The sequence below is a fragment of the Phodopus roborovskii genome, unplaced genomic scaffold, assembly GCF_943737965.1.
Source record: "Phodopus roborovskii unplaced genomic scaffold, PHOROB, whole genome shotgun sequence".
NCBI classification, from domain to species: Eukaryota; Metazoa; Chordata; class Mammalia; order Rodentia; family Cricetidae; genus Phodopus; species Phodopus roborovskii.
In genome coordinates this window covers 970573-995443 of record NW_026126448.1, presented here as the reverse complement: position 1 = coordinate 995443, position 24871 = coordinate 970573, and the positions used below count along the sequence as shown (strand labels likewise).

General features: G+C 51.3%; 1 protein-coding gene across 4 annotated transcripts in view; it reads right to left on the bottom strand.

Annotated features, from left to right (window-relative positions):
- Glis1 (GLIS family zinc finger 1) overlaps window positions 1-24871 on the bottom strand; it is a 181016-nt gene that overhangs the window by 13699 nt on the left and 142446 nt on the right. For 3 of the 4 annotated variants that reach the window (XM_051188384.1, XM_051188382.1, XM_051188381.1), the window contains exon 5: window positions 2882-3043. The exons of the other annotated variant lie outside the window; for it this stretch is intronic. In XM_051188384.1, coding sequence (XP_051044341.1) covers window positions 2882-3043 — 162 coding nt within the window. The remainder of the gene's footprint in view (window positions 1-2881; window positions 3044-24871) is intronic. 4 annotated transcript variants of the gene reach the window in all.

The window sequence follows — 24871 nt, the reverse complement described above, 5'->3', positions numbered from 1 at the left end:
AGTGGGTAAGGCACCTGGCCTGGGAGAGGAGAAGCTTTGTGTCCCCTCCTGCCACCGTGTTGGGAGTGCAGGTGAGTTGCTTCCTGTCTGCAAAAGGGGACTGAATGAGCTCTGTCTGTCTTTCTGGCTCACACTGGCTGTGACAAAAGTGCCCTCATTGCATACTGCACAAAAGCAGTGTGTGGAGCAGGGGTACACAAAAGGTTGTCCCAGGCAGAAGAATGAAGAGGGATGTCCTGGGGCCAGCCTGGATGGGCCACAGCAACCAAGGTCCTTCTTCCAATAACTGGGAGACCAGAGGAAATTGACCTCAAAGAGCACAAGCTAGGAGCCCAAAGGCTGTGCTGTCTGCCTGGGCCAAACCCCCTCCTTGTGACCATCCCTTTGTCCTGGAAGACAACCAGGGGACCCTCAAATCAGCCCCTCTCTCCTTCTTGAACGCCCCCTTCAGGATGTCTCTTCCCATGCATAGTCCCAGAGTTTTTGCCACAGCACAGCCATTTCCTGCCTCCACACACCCTTCTGTGGCCCTCTGACTCTCTGATGATCAGGAACTAGGTCACTGACTGGGGTCTCCCTCCTACCACTATCCCCATGCATACCCCACAATGTTCTCCCTGTCCTCCCCAAACCACATCACCTCCTCTCGCCTTGCTCAGATCCTGCCTTCTGGATTGGCCTGAGATTCATTCCCACAGGCCACACTGCCCACCCTGTGCTGCTGGATCTTCCCACTGTCCCTCTGCTCTACCAGTGAGAGACCCATCTAATTCTGGTCATGATCCAGAAGACCCTGCAGGGAAGGGCAACTTATGGTCCAACTTGGGGTCCCCAGCTACAGAGGCATGAAGCTCACAAGGCTTCCCTTTTTAAACAGAGTGGTTCAGAGCCCCCGGGACTACCACAGAGGTAGGTAGGTAGGGTGTGTGTGTGTAGGAAATGGCACCTCTTAGAATAATCCCCAGGGACTTCCATGCCCAGTCAGACACAACAAGTGGGGCTGCCCACAAAGCCTCAAGGCAACTGTGCCCCTGCCAAAGGCAGGGAAGCTGGGAGAGGCGCCACTGTCCGGGGCCTTGTCGGGAAAAGCACAAAGAGATGACCATAACCATACCTTGGAGCTGTCACGGAGATTGCCAGGTTAAAGAATGGAGAACAAGAAAAAGAGAGAGACAGTGGTAAGAAGTTGACTAGGCCAACAGGAAGGCAGGGGCGGGAGAGGGGGGCCTGCCGGACTTCTACCACCTGCTTCAGCATGCGAGTCCCACACATTTAGAGACCTGACCTCCACCCTAACACACAGTCTCTCTTAGGGACCCTACCCAACCCCAGAGCACTCTCCCAAGAGTCCTGCCCTGCCCTGAGCGGACTGGCCCCAGGCCTTGTCCTCTGGGACTGCTGATACAAATCCACACGCTTTGGTCAAAAAGCAAACAAATAGCTCTGTGTGGCAGGCACGCTCACTTGGAAACAGGGCAGCAAGACCCATCTTTGTGTTTGTTTTTCCAGGGCTTGACGTGTATAGAACATTCCTCAGGCCCAGCTCCCCTGAGCCCTCAGGAAACCCCGTGGCTGCCCTAGGCCCGGAATCCCCACACAAGCTCCAAGACTGGGGCTGTGTCATTCCTGTCAACAAGGCTACTCTTCCTTGTCTGTACAGCACTCTGGACATGGGAGATGGTTCTATCTCTGAGGGCTCCCTAGGTATGACACTGCTAAGCACCCGCCACCATGGTTCCCTCTGAGTCCCACACCCACCCGACAGAATTGCTCCAGTTGTACAGAAGACACCACAGCCAGCAGCTGTGTGTGCCTCTCTATTAGGGGACTTCCTCTCCCCATGCTTCTGAACATGCCAATCAAGTAAGACAAACTGAGGCCTGCACTGGGAATGGCGGCGGCCTGGAGGGCTGGGTGTCTTCTCAGGTTTGACCTCTGTTGCTTCATGGCTTACAACTTGCACTAACAGCTCAGTTACCCTCTTGGGCCTCTGTTTCCTCAGGGTAGGTGTACGTGCCTAGCCCTATTCCGGCTCCCCACACATCTGCAGCAGAGCAGAGAACTGCCTGGAGGTCCAGACAGGGGGTTTCCTAGCAGACTCCAGCCTCGTACTGCACATAGGGTTGGGATCCTCCCTAGGTACATGCCACCTTCCCCAGCACCTGCGAGACTGGCATGTCACCTCTGCCAGAGTCCAGCCATGGGAGTTCCTAAGCTCACTTCCCTCCTGTGTCAAAATGGGTCAGGGACCTTGGTAGCAAGGTCAGTATAGGAATGGCATTCTGAAAGTGCTGTGTTAATTGCTTATGTCCTCGTTTGTACAGGGGAAGCACAGGGCAGCCTAGGACAGAGCTGTGGGTCTGCTACCTGGCCTAAGGAATGGGAAGTGGAAAGAGACACAATATGGATGGTCAGGCTGCTGTGGCAAGATGATGGATCGTATGTGTCACCCACTAAAACTCCTTAAGGGGCAAAGACAGCCTAAAGAGCTATGCATTATCCTCAAGTGAGGAGTGGGAAGAGCAGGGAGTGGCTTTCTCGGGATGCAGATATAGCTGGCCTGGCAAAGAGAAGGTGTGGGAGGTAAGAGCACCCACTTCCCTAAAGACTTGGGTCTGGGCTGGTATTCATGGGCCAAGTAGGGTAATCTCAACTGAAACCCCTTTTAACGGTTAGTCAGCCCATCCCACATCCTCAAAACTGGAGAATGATGGGGGGGGGGAACTATCCACTTAGTAGAAAGCCAGGGAGCCTACTAATTATCCTATAACACAAAGAACATGTCCCCATTACTCCTGCCACAGCATAACCTGCCCTGCAGAGCGGTGGGGTCTGTGTGCAGCCCTATTCCACCCGGGGCCTCCACTTCAGGCCTACCTACCGTGTCGAGGTGGGTGCGTTGGTGCTTGGCACGGTCGCTGGAGTTGCTGAAGGCCTTCTGGCAACCTGGGTGCTGGCACAGGTATGGCTTCTCGCCTGTGTGACTCCGCAGGTGGATCTTCAGGTTCTCCAGGCGGGAGAAGGCTTTACTGCAGCCTTCAAACTGCAGGAGAGGCTGATGAGGGATGCCCTCAGCCCTGAGGGCCCACCCACCTAGAAACAGCACCCCCTAAACCTGCCTGTCCCAGCCCAAACTGCCTCCTGTCCTCTCTAAGCATCTGGGAACACTTTCCCAAGGAGTGTTCAGGGCTCAGAAAGTAGCAGGACTTAGAATCAGGTGGCTAGGGCGGGAGACAGATGACCTTTCTGTTTCTGACCTTGGGAGTAACAACTTACATACATGCCAACTATGCACCCCGGGGTCAGCAACTCCAAGGACATGGAACCCCAGAAGGAGGGAGTCCAGCCTGGACTGGAAGGGTTCCATCCCCGAGAGGCTTTGGGTGCCCTGCACCCTTGATGTTGTATCTGCCCCCTCTCCGAAGGTGAGGCTGTGGCTATGCATCAGGGACTATATCCTTGATAACCGTTGTGAGACCAATAGTCACATTTGTACACTGAAGTGTCTTGAGTCATCATCTAGTCATTTAACTGTCCTCTGTCCACCATCTAGTGTGGTGTATGCTGGGTACTGGCCATGTAATAGACACAGCACGACTTAGGTTCCTGGCAGAGAGTATGTGAAGAAATGAATCAGAGTGGTGAGAGGAAGGAACCGTGTGGGGGTCTCTGCCCACCCAGATCATCCTTCACGGCCCCAACTGTCTGTCCCTGCGATCTCTGTCACGTTAGACCTCTCTTCCATACCCTCTCACATCTCACAACTTTTCCCTGCCTCCCCTGCCCTGGTCGCCACACGGCTGCCCAGGAGCCTCGGCATAGCAATACAATCCTGTGGCCCTTGCCTCACAGACCTGATATTCTATCCCTGTGGCCTGGCCGCCCACCCGCCTCTCTGCCCAGTCTCCTCTAGCAGAAGGCAGTTTTCAGCCTACACTCATGTAGGCCACTCAACAAGGAAGGTCACCTCTCCCGACCATCCCTGCTCAGACACAGAGTGAGGCAGCAGTTCCAACCTTTAGCTTGGCGTTACCAGCTTCCCTCTGCCTCCCCCCACTGTCTGCCCACGCCAGCTGGCCTCGCAACTGTGTGTTTCAGCCTGCAGTGAAGGTCAGCAGTGGCTGGCACTTGCTGCTCCAGTCATGGTGCTGGTGTTTGGCTACAAAACTCTGAAACGTGTGACAGCCACCATCACCTATCCCAGGCTAGGACTCAGGTGGCACCACATCCCCTTGGGTTGCTAGGAGCAGGCAGCTGGGGACAAAGAGGGGGTAGCCATGTTCCTTGAGGGCCAGAGCTCCAAAACAGCTCTTTTATACCCCTCTTCTAGCCTTCCCCTCAATGGAAGGAAGTTGCTAAAAGTTCTGGTTTTTTTTCCCTCTCCCCTGATCTGTCATCTATCTTTATTGCCTTTGCCAACTTTAAAGGTGCAATACCCACTAGTAGGTTTGGGAGATGTCTGGAGAAGCTGTGGGTAGAGGTAAGATCCTGTGGTCCATTTGGTGTATGATCTTGTTCCTAGAGGGGTAGGGTAGGTCTTGGGAAGGGGTCAGGGTCGGACTAAACTCTGGGAATTGGGGGTATAAGACCTGGGAATTAGAAGGGACAGGGTTATTATACACGTCTGGGAGGAATTGGGACACATTATGTTTGACAGAGAAGGCAGTTTCTTCCGTTACAGAAGAGGACCATGAGGCTGAGGTAAGAGCAGAGGTCTCAGCGTAAATTCCTATACAGCCATGAAGATAAGGGTAAGAGACAATGACCCCTTGGATGCCAATGGGGTCACAGTACAGGCTCTTGCTGGGGTCAGCCTAATGCAAGCTCATGGAGCTGGGTTTCAAGTTATGGGGCCTGTTCTTTTATCAGAACGAGAAGGAAATCCTGAATGGGGACTAGCAGGTGGCCAGTTGCTTCCTGCTCACCTGCAAAGGCCTGTGCCAAGTTCATCCCATGTGATGAAGGAACCTGGGCAGGATCAGGCTTCCCCTCAGCATCCACCTTGGCCCTTTATTCTTACTTACTGACTGACTTAACGGAAAGGTTGTTGGAGGAGACCAATAACTCTTAGCTGCGTGATTTTTCTGACTTTGGGAGAGTCTGTCAGACTCTGGGGATCAGTTTACCTCTTTCCCACCAGGCATCTGTAGATATTTGTCTGGGCTTCCAAACACCTGTTTCGTCCTCCCCCCTGCCTTTGTTCAGACTGTACCTCTCCTGGGAAGCCTTCCCTTCCCAAACTGACAATTTAATGTACAGATTTTTCAGAAGTCCAGGATCTGTGTTAATGCCTTTGAGGATGCCCCAAATGTCTCTCCCATCCCATATAATCCTACTCATCAGCTGTGGAGAGATGACTCTGAACTTGCCAGGAATCTCCATCCCAAAGGTCTTTCTTAATACATTCACGAGGCCCCGAAGGCCCTTTCCTTCCTTTGCCCCCTCAGCAGACACATGCCTCTGTTTAAGCAGCACCTCCCGCCTGGGAGCAGCCTTCCCGATCCCACACGAAGAACCCCTGTGTTTGTGGCGGAAGGGTTCTCAGCACAGTCCTGTCTGCTCTCCCCAGCTCTGTCCTGGGAGTGGTCTGTCCCTTCAAGGACATCTAGAGGAAGTGTCAGGGCGAGAAGGGTTGCTGCTTTATTCTTGTCTGAGATTCTGGCAGATTCATGCTCCGACCAGGATCCAGACCTGCTCAGCCCTTGCAGGCCCTGCGATCATTTCTATTATCTCTATTCAACAACTGCACAGATGAGGTCGGGGACAGGAGGCTGAGTGTGATCATCGAACTCAACACTTGTGCCTGGTGCTGCCACAGCACGTTGTCTTCTCCCTGTGGCCTTCTGAGAGCTTATAACTCTGCCCAGTCAGATGAGGAGCTGAGGCCCAGTGGCAGGGAGCTCAGTGACTGCAGATATGGCCCCTGCTGCAGACAATCCTGGCTGCTCACTGAGTGATCCCGGCAAGTCACTCTGTGAGTCTCAGTTTCCTCATCTGCAAACTAGGTGAGTGCTATCACCCTTGGAGGGTGGTGGGAGCCCTAAGTGAAACAACACAAAGCAAGTTCTGATCTTGTCACTGTAGCTGTTGCTTAAGGCCGCAGAGCAGGTTAAGTGGCAGTTTGCCTGTGGTAGTCTCTGGCCAGCTGCACCTCTACCCTCTTTCCTCTTTTGGCTCTGCACCCCTTACCACACTCCACCATCCAACAGCAAGGGCACAGAATGCCTTTAAAGTCCACATACAGCTCTGAGGAGGATGGTGCTACCAGGTGGGGGCCTCCAGTTGTAGGGCAGGAGATTACCAAACCCTGCCTAGAGGGCCTGAGCCCTTATGGCTAGGTTTTGGCAAATGAGGCGCCAGGACTTTCATTTCAGGGAGACAGCAGGTACAAGCACAGACAGTTAGAGATGCAGGGGCATCAGGGTTCTAGAGACAGCCGGCAAGCCAGTGTCGGAAGCAGCACTGGGAACCTTTAATCACACACATGGCAGTGCAAGCGAGTCCTGGCGTTTCTGATCCTGAACAACCTTTCAGACTACTCCTATACAATTACTGCCAAGGCCCAGCAGATAATGACACCATGCCATTCACCTGGGGTGCTCCAACATGGCTTCTGCTGGCGGGACCACCTTTTCTACTCAGATGCTGAAGCTAGGAACCTGTTCCCTTTTCCTTAACCCCAGCATCCAATCAGCCAGCAGCCCAACAGCTTTTCTTCTATTCTCTACCCATTGAGTATGTACATAGCTACCTGCCTCCTCCCAGTTCACTCCCACGTGGCATCTAGAATGAAGACTTAGCAACCAGATAATGTCTATCCTTGCTCTCTTGTACCTTAGCACTTACATTTTTTTATCCTGGCATTCTGGCCAGTACAATCTGGTCCTGGTGATGCTGGACAGAGTCATCAGCTCTCACACCACTGACTCCAGTATGGTACCAATCTAATCTCTACACCCTGAGGGAATGATCATAGATGAGTTCTCTCACTTGTCCAGAGCCCAGGAAGGTGCTTTTGGGAACTGAAGCATGCATGTAGCATCCTTTGGCTCTTGGTCTTGATGCTACTAGTGGCCTTCAACATTTCCGTGGACACATCTTGTTCAGGGTAAATTTAAACATACTGTTCAACTAACCAGATACACTCCAGGTTCATCCAGCTTGAAGCAAAGGCTCTCACACATGGGAATGGGTGTCTCATCGACTCAAAACATGTCAGAATGAGTGGCTACATTTTCTTTTTCTCATTCACTTGAAATATATCAACATTGAAATCCATCCTAAGAGAGAGTAGGATAAACTCAAAATACCAGGCATCTGGCGATAGCCCTCAGACACCTACCACTGTCTAGCGCTGGGTGTTTCACTGAACTGAGGCAATGTGCCCTGCCAGTGGAGTGACTTCCCAGGCTCACCCTGCAGAGGAGGCGAGTGAGATTCAGAAAAGTGATGTCACCATACTCACATAGCCAGTAGAGCTTGGATCTGGCTTGGAGTCTGACTGACATGGCTGCCCATCCATAAACTGCTTGGTTCCTCAAGGGACTGACAGAGCACTGAAACCAGGCTGTTAGGAGTTACTCCTGGGATTTCAAACTGGGCCCAACATGGGTTCTGATCTCAGCAAACCCAGGCCCAGCCTGACGTGCTGCCACACGGAAAGGAAAGCCTAGGCAACATAGTGGAGAGGAAAGCATGGCTGATCCACAGAGCTCAGAGCCTTGAGAGGCCCTGTTCCCACATGTGGGGTGTGTTACGAAAGAAGATTAAAATAATGGGGGAAAATACCCCGGGAACCGTGAAGCCCCAGACCATCTGGAGTTTTATAGTAACAGGCAGAGGGGAATCAGCCTAATTGAAAAAAGTCCACTGCAATCCATTACTGCTGCGTGCAGCTCACAGTACGGAGGGCAGGAGATGAAAGACAGAGGGGAGCCATTGCTGGAGCCAGGGAGGGGGCAGCATCTTCCCCTCCAGGCCCAGCCCTAGGACCCTTCCAGTTCTCGGTGGGGAGGGGTGAGTCAAAGCCTGGGACCTCTCAGGCCCTGGGTCAGGCTTAGAATCTGCAGGACGAGTTAGGCTCTCAGCAAGTTGCTTCTGAGCTGTTTGCTCATGAGTAAGGGCTGAGACCCTGCAGGGGAACCTTCTGGGTGGCAGACACAGTTGGCTCGGGTGATGATGTCTTTCCCTCTGGCCCCTGGGGAAGGAGCAAGGGCTCTGTTTCACACATAAGGTGCATGGTGACACCACGCATAAATGCACACAGAACTTGGGCAAATCTGATCCCATCTCTGTCCTCATTTTTCTGCTCTCTAAACGGGGCCACCACAAACAGCTCTGAGGAGTAAATACATTGATACACCCAGAGTAGGACCTGGCACACAGTTGGTGCCTAATGAATGTCAAGTTTCTTCCCTGGGGCTGACATGGCCCAAGAGGAAGGAAGGCCCAGTTTCTCATGCCCTGATGAAGAATTTGGATGCAGAGAATAAAGAAGAGGTTTGAGGGAATGGGGCGTGAGGCAGGGCAGGGGAGGAAATGCCTCCAGATTTGGCATTTGCCAGTGACTTGCTTCTAAACAAACACATTTCTGGTTTAAGGGTAAAATATATTGGGTTACAATAGCCTGGCAGGCCATTCAGAGATCAACTTCTCATTTTTGTACAAACTTTTAAGTTACTTTACAATGATTTAGATGGGAGAAATGTGCAGTGCCAGATTCTTTTCCAAGATGTCAAACAATGCTGTGCTTGGCCAGCTTTAAAGACCAGCCATCAGGGGATTTGAGGGCCACTCCTCAGCCCCTCACCCCGGGGGAGACTCAGGCTGGCCCTGAGTGTACCATCCTGGGTTCTCCGAGCCTTGGGCTTTGCCAGTCCTCTGGGGGACAGAAAGGGAAGAGACAAACATGGAGGGTTTGAGGATGTGGGGCTGAAGGACACCTACCTGAGGCCTCTGGGGTAGGGTTTAGTCTAAAGGAGCACAAAGAAACAGGCAGCTGTGTGCAGGAGGACTCTGCTGTCCCATCTGCTATATACCTAGGACAAGATCTAAACCCCCACCCCCTAAAACACCATCTCCCCAATCCCATTAGGTAGGCAGAGCTACTTCATTAGAGGTAGAGACTAAGCCCCTGAGATTTTAGTGAGAGTCCTTGAGCTCATTAAGGATTTGGTCTGGATTCGCCCCATTGACAAGCTCTGTACCTTGAGACACTTTCGTCCCAGGCAGGCAGTCTCTTCTTACCTACCCAGCTTCCAGGAGCCCTTGAAAACGCCCAGAATAGTTGGCAAGCTGTGGCAGGGTGGATCACAGAGCAAGGCAAGGAAGAAGGGGACAAAGGAGTCATTCCTGTCCTGGGAAGGGGGTTCTGAGGCTGTCCTTTTCCTTACCAGGACCGCACTGATTAACTCTGGGTCAGGCCCATCTTGGGCACAAATCTTATCCACAGAGGAAACAGGTTTCCATTTCTAGTAGTTGAGGAAGACCTAGAGATTTGGTGGTCAGCCAGCAAGGACCAAGATGGTGGGCCTTCTGGGGGTATATGGAGAGGCCTGGCTGGGGGTCAGGGCCCCAGGAGAAGGGAGATAGCAGCTCTCTCTCCATACATCCACACCAGGCCACCAGACAGAGACCCAGAATTATAGATACACAAGCATCCTAAAATTGACTTTTCCTCTCAAAGAAAGAGTTAGGACACCACCACACAAACATAAATTCAAACTAACACACACCAAGGCCTAGATATTCTGCACACACAGTCTACATGTTCCCCACTGGACAGACACCCTACTAACTACCATTCATGATACACAGGCCAACACACACATGCTTGTACAATTACCCCCAAATACTACCACCTGCACAAACATGCCAACTCTACAGCCTCTAGAAACACAGATACATGATCTGTGTGAGACATAACACATGCAGAAACTGACACATGTGGATTAAGGGTGGCCAGTACATGTGTTCTAGAAGAAATGTAGGGCACCTAGAGACAAAAGGCTTCCATGATGACATACCAGCATCCAGACAACCACAGTACAGTCAGGCCCCAAGACTGTCACGCTCTATGAGATGGCACAGGCTCTGGAGGGAGAAGCCAGGCCCGATGGCCCCCAACTTCCCCAGGGAAGCTAGAGCAGGCTGGCCTTGGATCAGGCCCCTCCCGGCTCCAGCCCAGTCTGTACCGGCCGCCCTCAGCCTACACCCGTGATGCCTCTTCTCATAAAGCCCCGACCTGCTGTTCAGCCCTTTTGGTTCTTTCAGGCCTGGTTCATATTTGAGGCCGTTCCCAAGCCTCCTTCCTGCTGGCCTGCCATGAACTCCCTCCCACTAGTGCTGACTTGGACATGCAGTGCACATGCCTGGGGCCTTGCTTGAGGCCCCGGGACCTCACATCACACTTGAAACACAGATTGAAGCCGGTGCCCAAATTAATGGAGGGTGCCCAGCAGAGGTAATCTATAGAAACAGTGACAGCCTAGGTCCCAGGCCTCAGCCCTGTACACACCCTCAAACTGATGAAGGATGGCGACAAAGGAAGTCTCGTTACATGTACATTCAGCCACAGGAAATCCAATTATAGAGGGCCAGGGCCCCAGTGTGCTGAGCGCCTATCTTCCCTGGTCCCATCAGTATCAGCAACTCTGGGAGAGGCTCAAGACTAGGTTTGCCTCTGAGATGGGTAAACAGAGGCACCAAATGGCAAGGAGATGACCTAAGGGCTGAGCCTCAGTGCCTTCAGGTAGGAAAAGAAAGTATCTAGTTATAGAGGTCCACACCTCATGGCTCCCCTAGTGGCCTGTCAAGCTGGCAGAGGAAGGGGAGGTCCATGTGCCAGTCAGAGCAGTGGAGAGGGGCCTGCTGTCGATAGTTCTGCTTATGGCCTCTCTCCAGTGTCCGTGGTGATATCCGGTTACTTAGCCACACAGAAGTGCCCCCTCTAGGCCAGGTACCTTGGGAAAGTGCCTTTCCCCACTAGACCTCACTCCGTTCTCCTCTATAGAGTGGGGGGTGTGTGAAATAGAAAGAACTGTGCCTCCTAAGGGCCAGGGAGTGGAGATGACTCAGCAGAAAGTAGACAGGAGCAAGCTCTTGGCTTTTGAGCAACTTCAAGACCGAGTGGAAAGAACTCTGCAGAGCAGATGAGTCACATGGTTAATACTTCAAATGATGCTTTTGCCACAAACCCACATGAGTGTGTCCAGGATGGTGCCTGGCATGAGTATGTATGAATACCTGTTAAAGACGAAATAAAAACAAGGAATAAACATGACCCAAGAAGCCCTTCTCCCTTCCTTATCTAGAGCCAGATTCCAGAGCAGAGTGGAGTGGGAGCTTGCTGTCCAGGGGTGGTCACCCAAGTTGGTGCGGCGTGAGTGAGCTTGGGAGACAAAGAGCAAAGCGTCCTGAATGCCTGTCTTCCAAACAGTGCTCTGGCCAGGACAAGGGGGGGGGGGATTAAGAGCCATGGACATAGCAAGGATCCCCTGAAGTGGGGAGGCTTTGCCCTGTGCCTTCCCATCCCTGGGGCCAAGCCCTGGGGCCGTTGGCAGTGCTCTATTTAGCTTGGCTGCCCTTTCGGCAGTTTCTATGTGTATCAAGGAGGTCTGTTCCGCACCAATGGGGAAGACAGATTTTCTGGAGCCAGCTCAGCCTTGATCAGATAAATGGGGTAGGGTGGCTCAACAGGTGTCCTGTTAGAGATGACTGAAGGCCCTTCAGGTCTACATAGGCCCACATGTCCCAGAGCAGAGAGAATGCTACGGAATGAATGCTGCTGCTCTGTGGGCTTCCGGAGGAGGGCTCCCTGGCACCCACGGCTGAGCTGTGGCAAACAAAAGTTAAATCTATTCTCCTCACATTCTACTTTGTGGACTTCAGACTGAGCTCTGATACAACACGGACAACACCAAGTGCCCCCTATGGGAAACACAAACAAGGAGGACCACAGCTGGCATCGACGGCACCCCTCAATCAGGCTCAGAGGCCTTCTCTACACCCGCTTGGCTGATCTTCAGACTCCCCTAGATGGAGGGGCCACAATATCCCTTTTCTTAGATGAGGCTTCCAAGGACGCCCAACACCAAGGTTCTTACAAGGCACTGAATCTGAAGTAAAGTGTTAACAGGGATTAAGGAAACACTGGGCCACAACTAAAGAAGTGAGTAGGGAAAGAATGGTTACCAAGTCACCAGAAAACAATCTTAGTGGCCACAGCCACCACATTGAGCACTGGTGTCTCCTAAAACCGCAGATCTCCAGAAGTACAGCCTGGCCTGGCCTGGGCTGGACAAAGGCCCGGGCGCTCAGCTTCCCCAGGGGCGCTGCCTCTGTCAGGCCAGAGAGAGATACGCTGCTGTCACCACAGAAGAATCAGCTATGAAAGCCACAGAGCTAGGCATCGGATAAGCAAGTCCCTGAGGGGAAATGCTCATTGTACATGCTCCTCCGAGCTCTGGGGACATGAGGTGCTTTCTGGGAAGTCAGCTGCCCAGATGCCTGGCTCAGCAGAGCCTCATCACCCCAACTCAGGGGATGGCTGGAAGTCATTAGCATTATGTCAGGAATAATGTGAAATTAAAATGTTTAACTTTGGCTTCGAACATAGAGAAGGGCAAAAAAGAGGAGGATGCATTGCACTGAGCTGTTCAGCTGTGACCTGGGCACCAGTAATTCACAGAAAAGAAATTGCTGCCTGGCACTTGGGCCCAGGTGAAACCCTGAGGCTGCCAGCAGGGCTGAGGATAGAAAGTGGCATCTGCAGTGTGGTCCAGGAGGAAGCAGGCTGGGTATAGTCCAGGAAACAAACCAGGGGAGGCCTTCTATCCTTCATACATCCTGCCCGGCTCTCCTGCTGGCTTCCCTGTTGCTATTCTGAATCCTACTGAATTCTGTTCATCACCCCTCACCTATTCCATGGTCAGAGGTTCTGAGACTGCCAGCCTGTTGTTGTTCCTGTTCAAAACCCATCCTGGGCTTAGAATAAAAGCACAGGGAATCTGTCAGGCCTATCTGGGCCTCTAAAGGCCCTCATGGGACAGGTAGAGATACCTAGGCAGCCAAAATGCTTACCAAGGCTTCCTCTGACCCCCAACATCTGGCAGCGTGTGCATCTTTGCAATCCCATGCAGGATCTCCCTGCCCCCATGTTTATCCTGGCAGACAGAGTATCTCTGAGTCACCTGGGTCTGGATTCAGATTCTAGTGCCCCTCTAAGCTGTGTGGTACAGACCATCTATCTGCAGGCTGCAGTGTGCCTGCTCCAACACAGGAGTGGTAAGGATGAGACATCTCAGTGGGCTGTGAAGAGACAGTGCCAGACACTGCTGCCACCCACAGTCCTCGGAACAGACCCAGAAACAGGGTTCAAGACTGAGGGGACAGTGATCTGAAGGGAAGTGGGTACGGATACATGAGAAAGCAATCCAGACAGTTCCCAAGTCTGGCTGGAGACAGAGTAGAGCCTAATAGAATTCATTCATTCATTCACTCACCCACGTCCCACACACTCAGCTAACTAACTGCATGGTTAGATGTCTGAAATACACTGAAAAAGCAAGCACAGGATGGCTCCCTTTAGTGAAGTGTATCTATCATGTGATGAGGAAAGGCCTGGAAACACGTCAATGGTGCCAGCACAGGTAACCTTTTCTTTGCTACACTCTGCTCTCTTCATTGATTATTCTTACTGTCTCATATTTTATACTATGTGGTGTTGTAAAAAGTTAGTGGGCAGTGCAATCCTTTATGGACTGGTAGAAATCGCAATTCTAAACTTCTCTCTTAGTTCAGCATATAACCCTGGGCTATAGGATGTGCCTACCTTCGTTTACTCCTGTCCTATGTGACAGGAGCACAGGGTCTTCCGCTAACTCAGTTTTTGCACAAAAACATAGGGACAATGTGATGACTTCCAGAGAGGCTTTGAGGACTAGGGAAGTGATGGGTGATGACCCACTTTGCAAATGGCTTGGAATGAAGCCCATGGTGCAGACAGCTGCATGCCTGTACTGGGGACCCTTAGGTTACTCTCTGGATGAACTGAAGGTCATGGATGCCTGCTCACAAGGATACTCACTGAGATCCTGTTTGACCCATGGAACTGTGAGGACCAGGACTTAGGACACATTTGCTAATGGAAAGAGTAGCTTTTACTGTTGCTGGAAGGACAACGTCATGGGACACAAACTTGGTGACTCCGGTGCACACTGGGGTTTAGTGTTGTGTGCGCCTTTCTGCTCGAAACAATTGTCAGAGACCACTGAAGCTGGTGGAAGCCATTCCTCATTAGAAACAGGGCTCATCACCTTCAGGAAGAGCTCCGTCACAGAGGAGAGTGTCTCCTGTGAGGGGCAGAGGGAGGACTGTGCTCTCCGTCCATGCGGTACTGTGGTCCCCATATAAAACCATCACAAACTGTTTTTCAGAACTCAAGCTTCCACCACGCCACCATTCTGTCTTGGGCTGTGGCCACAGCCCTGGGCTTGGCCTTGAGAGCATCCCTTGGGACAGCTCAGAGGCTGCTGAGCTGCCTTGCCCCTGCCTGTGAAGTTGAGCCTAGAGGAAGGTCAAGCTTGAGGCCAGATGTGCTGGGTGTGTTTCCCTGTGGTCATCCAGAGGTTTCAGTAAAACTTTTCAATAGCTCTGCAGAGATGGAACACACACAACCATCAAACCCACCATTTAAAAGCATATAATGCAGTGGCTGCCAGCATATTCACGCCTGGGCAGCCATCACCACAATGGTTGCTAGAACATTTTCACCCAGAGAAATACTGTGTCATTGGCAGTCACTCATTCCTATCCCCAGAAACTGCAGACAGACTTGACACTTATGTTAGTTGAGTCATATAACATGTGGGTTTTATGCCTGGCTTCTTTTGCTTAGCATCGTGTTTCTAAGATTTCTTGGTGTGGTGTTGTAGGGTACACAGCACTTGAGTCACTTTTAGAGCTTAATAACATTCTGTTGGGGCCAGTAAGATGGGTCAGTGGGTAAAGCTCATTGCCGTGCAAGCCTTGCAATTCAATTCCTAGAACCCACATTTAAGTGGAAGGAGAGGACCAACTACCAAAAGTTGTGTCCTGACAGCCACACATGCTCTGTGACATACATGTCCTGCCACGGCATCACACACAAATCAAATAAAGAAAGAAATGAGAAGTGTTCTGCTCTGTGGAGGTAACAGACCTGTCTGTGTGACCACTATGGGGATACTTAGGCTGTTCTTTACACTTTGGACTATGATTAGTGAGGCCATGAATATTCATGTTGTGGGTTTTTTGGTGTGGACACTCATCCTCTCTTTGGTATGTACTTTGGAGTAGAATGACAAGTCCACATAGATGGTACCCTGACATTAGCTTGAAGAACTGCAGACTGTTTTCTAGAGCCAGGGCACCAACAACATGTGTGGGTTCTAGGGTTTCCACACCCCGCACCCCTGTATCAAAACCACGCTTCTGGTTACCGCCATTAAGTGAAGCAGCCCCGCACCACTTCTCACTTGTCATTTCCATTTTCCTGGCTAATGTCAGGCATCTCTTTCTGGGCACCTGACCATCTGTATAACCGCCCAGAGAAACAACAGTCAAGCCTTTGCCCATCTGAAAACCCGGCTGCCTGCCTTTTATCTCACTGAGCTGTGACATGGCTAAGGTATGAATCCCTTCCCAGTGACTGCTTATGAGCTGAACAAGGGCCACACATGCAATTCTTACTGCATGTGGGGCCATACTGAAGCCTGTACAGGCATAAGCATTTTCTTCCCACAACTCCACAGGTCAACACTGCCATCATTCCTGCACTGCAGACAAGCAGACAGCCACAATGCTGTAACCTGCTCAGTTCATCCAGCTAGTAAGTGGCAGAAGGGAGCTTGGGGCCCAGCCTGCCAAACCCCTCCAGGAAGGACAACCTCTTGGGGCTGGCTGCAAAGCAGCAGGAGACCCTGTAAAGGAGGTGTGGCTCTAACAGGTGTCAGGGCCACTAGATTGAGCCCAACTCTGAGGTTTCCTCTCTCCCCTGCCGATACAGAAAGATCTGGATTTGATTTCATTGGGAAGGAGTTGGTTTCCTTACAGGCATGCATGCTCCAGTGGGTGGAAAAGGAATATTCTCCCTCAGAGAGTACAGGCTGTGGTTCAGGGTCCTCCACAGCAAATCTTGAATGATGATGTTTCAGGCTGATGACATCAGAGAGGGCTCAGCCGTGAGCATCCTGGACCTGCCTTTGTAGCAGCCAGGGGAACTATGACTCCAGGGCAGAATGAGCATGTAGGAGCATAGACTCATGGGGACAGGGTCAAACTGTCCTCAGACCTCTCCACTGTGGGCCTGCTAACACTGGAGATCTAAGTTTTAGGCAAGAAGATAGTTACTGAATGTTCTTGTTATAAAGCACGAACAGCAGAAGATACCCGTCCGACAGTTAGCTACATAAGCTTTTACCACAACTCACATAAGGGACTATAATGCTGCTGTGAAAAAAGCTGGGCATGGTGTACCATGGGATCCTGGGAGATTTTATGTTCCCAACATTGCAGTTAACCATGCTAATTATTCAGTCTTTTTTAAAACCCCACTGGGAACTTGAGAAACAGGGAGGTGAAGAACCTCATCCAAGGGCAAACTGGGACTTAAACTCTTCTCAGTGGCTTGTCCTGCCGACAGTCTGTCCTTAGTCTTGCTGAGTATTACTCAGTCCAGGTGCTGTGCTAAGCATGCCCTCTGGTATGGTGGAAATGGGCCAGATGATACTCTCCTCCATGTGGCTGGGAGACCTCTGCTCTTCCTCCATGCTCTGAAAATTTTCATGATTATGTCACTTATACAAAGAAAGGGAATCACTTGCTTCTTGCAATTACTGAGCCCCCCGGGGAAGTAAGGTGACATCATCTTGGGACCTATGGTGGCCCACCCACACTGCAGGACCTATGCCTAGCAGAAGCCTCCTGTTGAAGAAGCAGGCTGAGGGTGCCCTCTGCCTCTATTGGACCCACTGAACCTTAAGTCCACAGAAGGGATATTCCTTCTAGCCTCATGCCCTCATGTCAATGGGGTGATTGTCTCTGCCCTGATCCTCCCTGGGCTGCTGGGAAGGTTCCAGGTCATCACTGAAGGTGTCCCAGAGCCAAGGGCCCCACGGACAGCTGCATGAACAGAACCTGATGAGGGCTTCACAGAGTACTCTGGCAATGCCCCTCCCCACTGCCAGGGCCCCCTTGAGCTCCACAGCCAGTCTCTCTTCTATGTTCTTTACATATGAAACCTGACTTCCTGGGTCCTCACTATCCCCTCAGACCTCTGTAGTGACCATGCCTCAACTTTGACATCAGGGCTCCGGCCGTTCTCTTGACCTATTCATGCCTCTAAGAACTATGTCTATATGCTAGCTGCAATACCATGTGGGTCTCAGTTGGAGAATGGTGTGGAACTAGAGGCTCTGATAAGCTAAGCCAGTCACAGACTGTGGATTCTCTTGCAGGAGTTGGAGCCCTACACCAATCCTACCTACCCATTCAAAACACACACACACACACACACACACCTCTCAAACAATGCACACTGAGCACATAAGGGATCAACCTCCTACACCCAAACAGATATACAATAAATGCCTAACACACAATATCTTCCCATACCCAAAACACACAATAAGCACCCAGCATGCACAAACCAGCCTCTACACACAAGGAATACACTCCAACTTTGTATACCCTGAAGATGCACATAGTACACCCAGGACATACCAACTCCTTCCACCCAATTTATATGGCCAACATACACCAATAATCCCTTATACCGATACACATGCATACCTCAAACACACACAGTGCACACCTAGCACACATAGACCTAATACACATGTACATGATGTACACCTAACATGCTCAAGGCAAAGCTAATCATCCTACCACCTTGACACATCACACTCCAAGTCAATCCTACTCATTTTCCCACTCATTACACATGTGTACACTGAAAACATCCTTCCCAGCTTCCTCCAACACACACATGTCCAAGTACATATGCATATCTAGTAGGCACATACATTCCCTAAACGTAAGTACATGCCACAGGCACATCAACTTCCTGAAACTTAAACATCCTGTAATATGTGTGTTATGGTGCAAGTACTGGGTAAGGAATGTATTTGGGTATGGTGTTTGGGATGTGGGTATCTTGGATGTATTGGCACTTGTGAACACACAGTGCCAATATGCACATACCTAACTATATAAATCCTCCTACCCCACACCAAACCCACACTTATTTCCACATTCTTACATTTATGAGTCTTCCTAACCACATAACCCTAAACATACATTCTGCAACCATATCCACTCAACACATTGCAAATGCCCCACACTTATTCATATTACATAGACACAGTCATGCAGACACACAATCACATGGACAAATGACACATCTCCTGATCAGCTGAAAGCTTAACATATATGTACAGACATATGCATCCACATGCACACTGTCACTGAACCCCGAGCCCTGAACCCCGAGCCCTGGACTCGCCACTGCAGCATTATCCTGCCTCACACATGCCCAGCTGTGTCCTACTATGGGTAGACAGCATGGCCACAGTGGGTAGAACCAGGCAGGTCCCTTCAAAGCCTTTGGTAGGGCCCCTCCTCCACTCCTGCTGCTTCTGTGTGCCTGGACCAGTTCTGTGCAGCCAGCCAGGCCCAGGTGGCAGGGGGAGTGGCAGCCCTCACCAGCCTCCCCTCGAATTCCTGCCTGCTCCAGGGGTTTGCTCTTCTCTTGTTCATTAATGATTAAAATACTTTATGCAGACCACAAAGATTGTTGTCTTTGCCTTTTTTTCTTTCTAAAAACCAACAGATGCATTTGGGACCCTCCAGATCTCCTCGGGTGATTTTCATGGCCACAGCCAGTTCTTGGGGGAAGCAAAGCAAACATTCCCATGGCCTTAGAGCCTCCCACCCCCATCCTGCTGGTCCACACCCCTCTACCCAGCTACAGCCACATAGGAGGCAGCCTCTTGTGAGGCTTTCTATTTCTATTTTTGTCACCAGCCTTGGATGGGAGCTGGGCAGGGAGAAGCTACCCACCATAGATTTCCTTTACATGATTCCTAAGCACAGAACAACCACCTTGACCTATGGAGGGCTAAGCCACAACTACTCCCTAGCTAACTGTGGGGCTGCCAACCTTCTTGGCCTCTCCTCAAACCTCATAACCCTATCACTCAGCTGTGCATGGCCCCTGTGGAAGAGCAGGAAGCTCCACCATGCACCTGAACCAAAACAGGTCTGGACAGCAGTCTGGGTGTGGGCCCCTTCCTCAGATTTACCGGAAGACAGGAGTCCATCCCAGGTTCCCCCATAGCACATCCAGCTTCAGTTTACACAGCTCTCTGATGCTGTGCCCTGTCTGAGGCAGCGTTTCCTAACTGTCCAGTCAGCCAGACAGCCACACACATTAACTATATCCTTGTTAAGTGTTTTAAGGTACATGACATTCTAGCTGATAGACAGTGTGGGAGACAGCATACATGTGGCCACACAGACACCAATCCAGTAAGCAGACAAGGTCAGGCAGGGTAATGGCAACACGATCGGGAAAACACTTGGCCTCATGACATGCTAAGTAAGGTGACCTTTGCTTGGGAGGTGGCTGCGGAAGGTCTCTATGAGGAAGAGGCAAATCTGAGGGAGAGAGGAGACCACCCATGCTAGGCTCCAGAGTCCTAGGACTCCGAGGAAGAGCCTGGATTTAACACAGGCCTGTCACCACAGGGCTAATTGGGTAATTTGTTAGTATCAACGTTGATCCAGGTTTGAGCCTGTGGGGATCAGGGATACTAGGGTAAAGGGTGTGAGTAGGGATGGGTGGGAAGCGACACAACCTGCTGCTAACATGTCCTCTGGGCCCGGGGATGCCACCTCTGAAGGACAACATACCCACTGTCTTCCAGGATCCCAACAGGGCTTCAGAAAGATAGAGGAGATGCTTTCTGGGTACAGCATAGAAAAGGCTGCACAAGCAGGGAGGGGCATGGGTATCTGAGATGGCCTAGCCACTGTCTGGATGTCTACAACCATCTCTGGACAGGCTTGGGTGACCTTACCTGGTTTTCTAGGCTCAAGGATCCTGAGGTCAGAATGTTCCAGAAAGATTTACATGGACATTCATATGTAAGGACCGGCCACCTCCACTCTGGTGGTCAAGTCTCTCTCCCTCCTTACAGAGCAAGGTACTGGCTGAGAAAGTCTCAGGGCTTGCTCCGTTCCTGCAATCTCTAACCAGGCTGTGTTTCTGCCACGAGGCTGTTGTCCCTTTGGGCAAATCTTTAGAACAGCTGCAGGACACAGAGGCAAAGTAGGGAACGCCCAGGAACCATAGGCTCACTGCTATGTGTGTGAGCTCTGCCCACACTCTTGATCTGGGGTCGCGGCCTTGTGCCTCTGGAGAGGCCTGGGAATAGTCTCTGTTGGATGTGCCGAGGGCCATCAGTAGGAAACCAGCACACAGAAATGGCATTTAGCAGAAAGATGTTTCCCTCTGTGTTCAGAAGAGGTTGAGCATAGACCATGTGGATCCTCCTCTCATGGACAGTGCTTCAAGCTTCTGCAAACAGCCCGATGCTTAGCCAGGGGTGCACGTGGCACATGAACAACACCAGGACAGCCCTCCTAAAACTCCCACCTCCCCATTCATCTCGAGTGATCCTATCAGCCAGGGCTGGGAACAGAGTGTGCCTACTCAGCTCCTATTGGCTTGAAGGTCCCAGACACCATAAATGTTGTATAAAGTCCCTAAAATGGGAGCACTCAGTGCTAGGTGTGCTTATCATGGTCTTCACTTTATAAACAGAGAAACTGAGGCACAGAGCATTCTGCAACTGGATAGAAAACATGACAATGTAAACGGATTCTAAAGGTGACTCCAGTTGTTTCCAGTGTCTTAAAAAGTCCTGCCTTCTACATGGTCCCTTAGCCATCCCATATACCCCTCTGAAGTCACTGTTTAAGGACAAACAGCACACATAAATAGCCTCTGCCTGAGCTGATGGCTGACTCCAGGTACTGTCATTAGGAGAGCGAGCCCCAAATCAAAGCAGGATGGAGCCACTCAGGAGCTCAGTTACAGCAAGGTGATCTTAGCCTGGGGAGACCTCTACGTGTACCATGTTACAGTCTCCATACTAAACACTAGGTCTTCCATGTGTACTAAGTCTGGCTGGACCCCACTGGCCTCTCTAGTCTCGTCCTTGCCCAGTACTCTGGCATTAGTACATTTCCAGCCATTCCTGAAGATGAAACTCCTGGACCATACTGTTCCCACATCTAACAAACTACAACTTGTTTCCCAAAGGTCAACTCACTTGCCATGTGCCTTGTTCTCCTGTCTGGCTTTCCCACCATACTGGCAAGATCAAGAGAACACTCCACTTATGTCATAGAGCCCACAAGAGCCTGATTCAAAGGGGTGATCAGCCAAGGTTGTGTAAATGAAGGGATGGATGCCCCCCTTCCCCATGCATTGAGCCATTCGCTCCACTCAGTTCATGTGTTCTGTGTGTGTGCACGGGGAGAGGCATTCTCAGACTGTTTATTTGCTTCTCTGTCTCGGAATATGTACAGCCTTCCAAGATGTGGTCAGTACTTATTAAGCCACCTCTTGTGTCTAAGCTTCAGCCAGTTCTGGAGGTTCACAGTGCCCTACAGCCTGAAGGTGAAGACATCTGGACAACAGACAGCGGTCCCAGGCCTCGCTGTATTGTCCTAGAAACTGAAGTGAACAAATATATGAATCCCTCAAGTAATAAAGGCAAGAATTAGCAGAAGTTAAGGATCAGACCAGAGTTAGAAAGGCCTGGAATGTTCCACAGAACCCTGGGGCTTCTCAGAAACAGTAATTTAGATTGTAGGAGGTTTGCTGGCCTCTGACACTTTGTATAGATTCCATCTTTTTGGACTTGGACTCTCTGAGGGCTGGGACCATGCCTTTCCTGGCTGTGTCCAGTCCTTCTCAGAGGCTGACCCAACACAGAGTGGACAAGCACTGGGAACTGCTGGCTTGTCACACACTGAGAGAGAACCGTCAGTCCAAGAGTCCTCGGGCCACAGTCCTTCCCTGGCATTTGTTCAGCCCATCCTGAGGTTTTTCACTCAGAGTTAGAAGGGTCCTAATTCCTCTCCCAACTGCTAGTTAATCCCTTGGTCCTGGTGTCTGTCCTTCTGAGCATCTGCCCCCTGCTGCCCTTACCTTGCCAAGCCACTTCAGGCAGGAGGCAGGGGCAAAGAGAAGGAGGGCTCCAACTGTCCTCAGGCTCAAAGTGTGACACCTGGAGTATAGTCTGGAGCTGAGACCCATGCTTTTGCCTCATCCTCCTCAGATCTGCCTGTCTCAGCCATCCACCTCAGCAAACATCAGAGGTCTGATTCTGCCATAACCGTATACACAAGTAACAACACGTTCACCTACATACACACTCACATATCCATTGGGTCATATATGAACACCTGCAATGCATAGGCATGCTTACACACACACACACACACACACACACACACAAAACTCCTTTTGTCGCAATGGTCCCACCCCTGAAAAGTACTTCCTGTTCTTCCGTCAGCCAATAATTCCTCTTCCTTCAATGTGTAGCACAAGTGCTTCCTCCTCTGGGAAGACTTCCCTGACTGCTCACCAGAGCCAGAGCCCATCTGGACTCACCTAGGAACATTCCAGGTGGTTCAGCTTGCACACAGCACCACAGAACCTCCTCTGGACTTCACTGTAGGTGGGCACACAGCAAAGCCAAGAAAGGAAGAGAGCCAGGTGTGCCCAGCGCCTGGGTGGGGACTGATGAGCATCGGGTCCCAGCACTAAGGGAGGAGAAGGAACTAGGCTGCCAGGTTTTCCTAGGCTGAGGACTGCAGGTATAAACCCACTCCCAGCTTACAAAGGTATGAGTCCTCTGCAGGAAGCTTTACCAGGGAAGCCCCATATACACATTCAGTGGACATCTGTCTTCCTCCCAGGGTCATGGGAAGGAGATGCTGGGTGGGGTTGCTGGTAAGATCTACGCTTGGCTCACCTTAGGGCACAATAGTATGACAGCTCTACCAGGGCTCTAGTATGTGTCTGCAGACACCGTGTCCAGTGCCATTCATTCTAGGAACTGGGGTCATGCATACTGCAGGTGCTTTAGGGAGACCCTGATTGTACATGCTTAGTGGCTTCTTCAGAAGGTTGGGTGATGAGTCCTTGGGTTGATGAGCGAGCTGTGAGGACCCACAGGATCCCAGCCCTGACACCTGAAGGGCTGTGGGCAGTATTTTAGCCTTCACTACCCCCATCTTGATTATGCCACTTTCCTCCATCTTGGCCCTAGGCAGAGAACCAGAGAGGAGGACATGGGATGGCTGTTCTTTTCAGATTCTTGAATGCACACTCCATTATGGAGTACCTACCGCATGCTAGGGATTCTGCTGGATTCCCTATAATATTTATCAGGTCTCTGGTTCCACAAAGCAGTTTCTACCACTTTCCCTAAGTCCCACTTGGCCCCTCTAGCCAAGTCACAGATGAGACAACTAGACTCAGAGAGGCTAGGCACCTACTCAAGGTCACACAGTAAGTCAGAGGGAGCCAGGTCTCTCTGCAATGATCTCCCAGGATTTTTGAACAGCCAGCCAGACCCAAGGGGGTTCCTGGGCCTTGCAGGTAAGCTGATCGGCAGGGAAGTTAAGACTACACTGCATTTATAAGTGGTGCATGACTTTACAAGCCTCCAGCTATAATTTCATCATAGCTGGGACCTGGAAAGTCTACATAATCCTGGAAGGCGTTGGTCTCAGCTCAAAGCCTGCTGTGCCTGCTAATTGGATCGTCAGCCTATGCCGTAAATCAGACCGCAGTGTGGGCACCGACACCGCAATCTTTCTTCAAACAGGCACTGTGTGTCTTTACATTATTGTTGGCCGACCAGGCCCTTAAATAATTTCTGTGTAACCCAGTCCATAAATCTGCCCTCGCTCTGTGGCTGGAAACAGTGCCAGAGAGGAGCCCCTGCGCCCAAGGTAAACAGTGGGCTGGCAGCTGCCTCCTCATCAGGCAAACACCACAGCAATGGGCCTGGCGAGGGGCACACTTGGGGAAGCCTAAGGACATGCTGGGCTTGGCTGAGGCTAAAGGAGTCAGAGCGCTCAGCAGTCCCAACAGAGTGCCATCATACAATGTGACGCCAGTGCAGCTTAACCCTGGAGAGACAGTGGGGTGTTTGGGCTGGGGGAAGGGTGCCAGCAAGTGGGAGGGGGCAGGGAGGCTGGAAGGTGTCTCTACACCATGCACTTCTCTCTATGCCCCCAGAGGGCTGGCCTGCCTCTTCCTACTGCCATGGAGTGACTGAGGCTCACAGGAGTCATGCCAATTGTCCACACAGTCAGCCAGTGGTGAGGCCAGACTTTGAACTCGGGGCATCCTAGTTTCAAGGCCTTTTCCCTGTCACACATAAAAATGACAGCTGGAAGCAGACACGAGTTACAGAGACCATTGTTACTAACCAAAACTCTGCCCATGAGGAAAGATGATCCGAGCAACATGATGGCGTATGAGCAGCCAATGGTGCAGGAAGACAGCCCCAGGGGAGCACAGAGCTTCCTGGAGGTGAGCAGGCAGAGGCTGGATGACAATGTGGCACAAAGGTACCACAGGCTGTACTACTGGCAGAAGTGTTTGACCCGATGGACACCTGCTGGGCTACAGGCCCTGGTGGGTGATAGAGAACCAAAGAGAAAGGTCAGAGTTGGCATTCAGAGGAGACAGGAAGCAGGTGTAAGGAGTCTGCATGAAGATGGGACACCAGAGAAGGGCGGCCAC